The following is a 2,990-nucleotide window of genomic DNA, read 5'->3' on the forward strand; positions in this document are numbered from 1 at the left end:
GGGTACAGGTTAGTGATGGGGTATGGGTACAGGTTAGTGATGGGGTATGGGTACAGGTTAGTGATGGGTATGGGTACAGGTTAGTGATGGGGTATGGGTACAGGTTAGTGATGGGTTAGTGATGGGGTATGGGTACAGGTTAGTGATGGGGTATGGGTACAGGTTAGTGATGGGTATGGGTACAGGTTAGTGATGGGGTATGGGTACAGGTTAGTGATGGGGTATGGGTACAGGTTAGTGATGGGTATGGGTACAGGTTAGTGATGGGGTATGGGTACAGGTTAGTGATGGGGTATGGGTACAGGTTAGTGATGTTTCCTAGGTCATGCCTCGTCAGTCCAGCAGCTGGAAACGGGGCTGAGCCCCTCAGTCACCCGACGGTGCACTACGGTTCACTAGGCTGGCACGGCACAGCCCACGTCTGCCTAATTGTAATTCAATAGTGCATAAGCCTGAATTTGTTATGCACCACAATTTTATAATGTGTCAAGTCAGTGCCTAGCCATGCTCGGGTGCCATCGACAGAGCTGCGTTGGATGTAATTACTGGCTGTGTGTGTGAGCCCACGGCAGCGCAGAGAACACAGCTGGAGAGTGTGTGTTTACAGACACACTAGGCACTAGGAAGGCAGGTTTTTTTTTTGAAAATGTTAGTAGTTCAGGTAATACAGGTATTTTAGTTTTTATATAACCGTTGTGGCGCTGAGGATGGCAATTTAATTTAATTTTTACCCATTCAGGGAGCGAGTTGACGTTTGTGTATCTCTGTTCTTACCTCGCTAACAACAACACGCATGCACTCACTGATGCCCTCATCTCCATGGTGATGCTTTTGCATCTATTTCGAATATTGACATTTGGAATTTAAATGTAATTACAGCTGTTGCGCAACGCTGAGTCCAATTTTGCGGAGGAAGAGGAAGAATGAGGAAGAGAAGATAAATTACATATACATGAGGGTGTCTGCCTGGACCATCATTATTTAAAACATCAATTCAATAAAAATATATTCAAATTGTGTCTGAAATGTGAACAGTAGAATGCCTGAGTAGGCATTAACATGCTTATTCTGTAAAAAAAAAAAAAGAAAAGGGGAAAATACTGTACATAATATATTATACAACGGTATAGATCCGGTCCATTGTCTCTATTGGTCAGTTTGCATTCCAGCCGTGGCGATAACCACGATGCCCCCATGCTAAAATGGAATATTCGCACATCTTTTAATATCAATCCACCTCTTATTAGTAGCCATGGCAGTGTCCAGATCAATGTTTACAAAGATCTGCTGTAGCATTGTCGTTGCGCTGCCATCAGGACTATTGGCCCACAATGCCAGTTGAGGACTTTTGGACTGGACCTATGTGCAAAGCTTCGTGGTTTTTCATGCATGGGAAGTCCGACTTCCTTGGAAGATTCAGAAGAAAGAAGATTCAGAAGAAGAAGAATATTGGCAAATACATGAGCTGAGCTGCCCGGCCCCTAATTATGAATGATTATGTTGTTTATGTCTTGAATCTACCAAGTGTTGTAATTCCAGCCATTTTGAACACAGTGAGTTACTCTCTCTCTCTCCTCTCTCTCTCTCTCTCTCTCTCTCGGTTCTTGTTTCCTCAGTGGGAAGAGGTCAGCGGCTACGACGAGAACCTCAACACCATCCGGACCTACCAGGTGTGCAACGTGTTCGAGCCCAGCCAGAACAACTGGCTCCTCACCACCTTCATCGACCGGCGCGGCGCCCAGCGGGTCTACGTGGAGATGCGCTTCACCGTCCGCGACTGCAGCTCCATCCCCGGCGTCCCTGGCTCCTGCAAGGAGACCTTCAACCTCTACTACTACGAAACGGACGCCGTCATCGCCACCAAGGGCACCGCCTTCTGGATGGAGGCGCCCTATCTGAAGGTGGACACCATCGCCGCTGACGAGTCCTTCTCCCAGGTGGACTTCGGCGGGCGCCTGATGAAGGTCAACACCGAGGTGCGCAGCTTCGGCCCGCTGTCCAGGAACGGCTTCTACCTGGCCTTCCAGGACTACGGCGCCTGCATGTCCCTGCTGTCCGTCAGGGTCTTCCACAAGAAGTGCCCCAGCGTGGTGCAGAACTTCGCCATCTTCCCGGAGACCATGACCGGGGCGGAGAGCACTTCGCTGGTCATCGCTCGCGGCGTCTGCATCCCCAACTCGGAGGAGGTGGACGTCCCCATCAAGCTGTACTGCAACGGCGACGGAGAGTGGATGGTGCCCATCGGCAGCTGCACCTGCAAGGCCGGCTTCGAACCCGACAATGGGAACATCTGCAGAGGTAAGGGAGTCCGAACTACATCACCCAGACACACACAACTTGAAGATTGGTACACATGCCGCTTGGGATTTGTAGTTCGATGCGTATTATGTCCTTCTCTCTCTGGATGTGATCGAATCTCAAATCCCTTAGTCACGGTGTATTAGTTACTGGATGCGTTGCGAGCTTGTAGTGTAGTGTTTTAGCACACATTGTGCATTAGCACACTTTCTATCATCACAGCGGTATGTGATGGACCATACCCAGACATCGTTGTGAGGGGTGTGTATCGATTGTGTTCTTTGTGTTTATGCTGAGCATTGTGAGCGTTTGTTTTGCCTAGACCACACACACACATACACAAACACACACACACACACACACACACACACACCTCAAGCATAATAGAGTGGCCTATTATCATTGATTCCTAATTCTGTTGAGACTGAGTTCCAGAGAGTTGTTGATGTATGATGTTGTATTGATTTTGTGCGTGTGCGTGTGTGTGTGTGTGTGTTTGTGGGAGAGAGGGGCATGGGTCTGCATAGCTTAAAGCAACAAGGCATAGAGTCATTCCCTCTCCGAACAGCACACGCAATGCATGTACAAACACACGCACACACACGCGCACACACATGCATGCGCACATTAAACGTGAAACTTGCTCAAGGTGTCTGGGTCATATCGGTTGGGTTAGAGGGAGAATGTGTGCC

At 48.8% G+C, this 2,990-nt stretch overlaps 1 protein-coding gene across 1 annotated transcript; it reads left to right on the forward strand.

Annotated features, from left to right (window-relative positions):
- Positions 1-1,616: 1,616 nt before the first annotated feature.
- On the forward strand, positions 1,617-2,298 carry LOC311328967 (ephrin type-B receptor 1-like; the record flags this gene model as incomplete). Its single annotated transcript, XM_084462857.1, has 1 exon — positions 1,617-2,298. A coding segment is annotated over one exon (682 nt), but the record flags the coding sequence as incomplete, so codon positions are not given.
- Between the last annotated feature and the right edge of the window lie 692 nt (positions 2,299-2,990).

Source organism: Borostomias antarcticus, assembly GCF_949987555.1.
Source record: "Borostomias antarcticus genome assembly, contig: scaffold_651, whole genome shotgun sequence".
NCBI classification, from domain to species: domain Eukaryota; kingdom Metazoa; phylum Chordata; class Actinopteri; order Stomiiformes; family Stomiidae; genus Borostomias; species Borostomias antarcticus.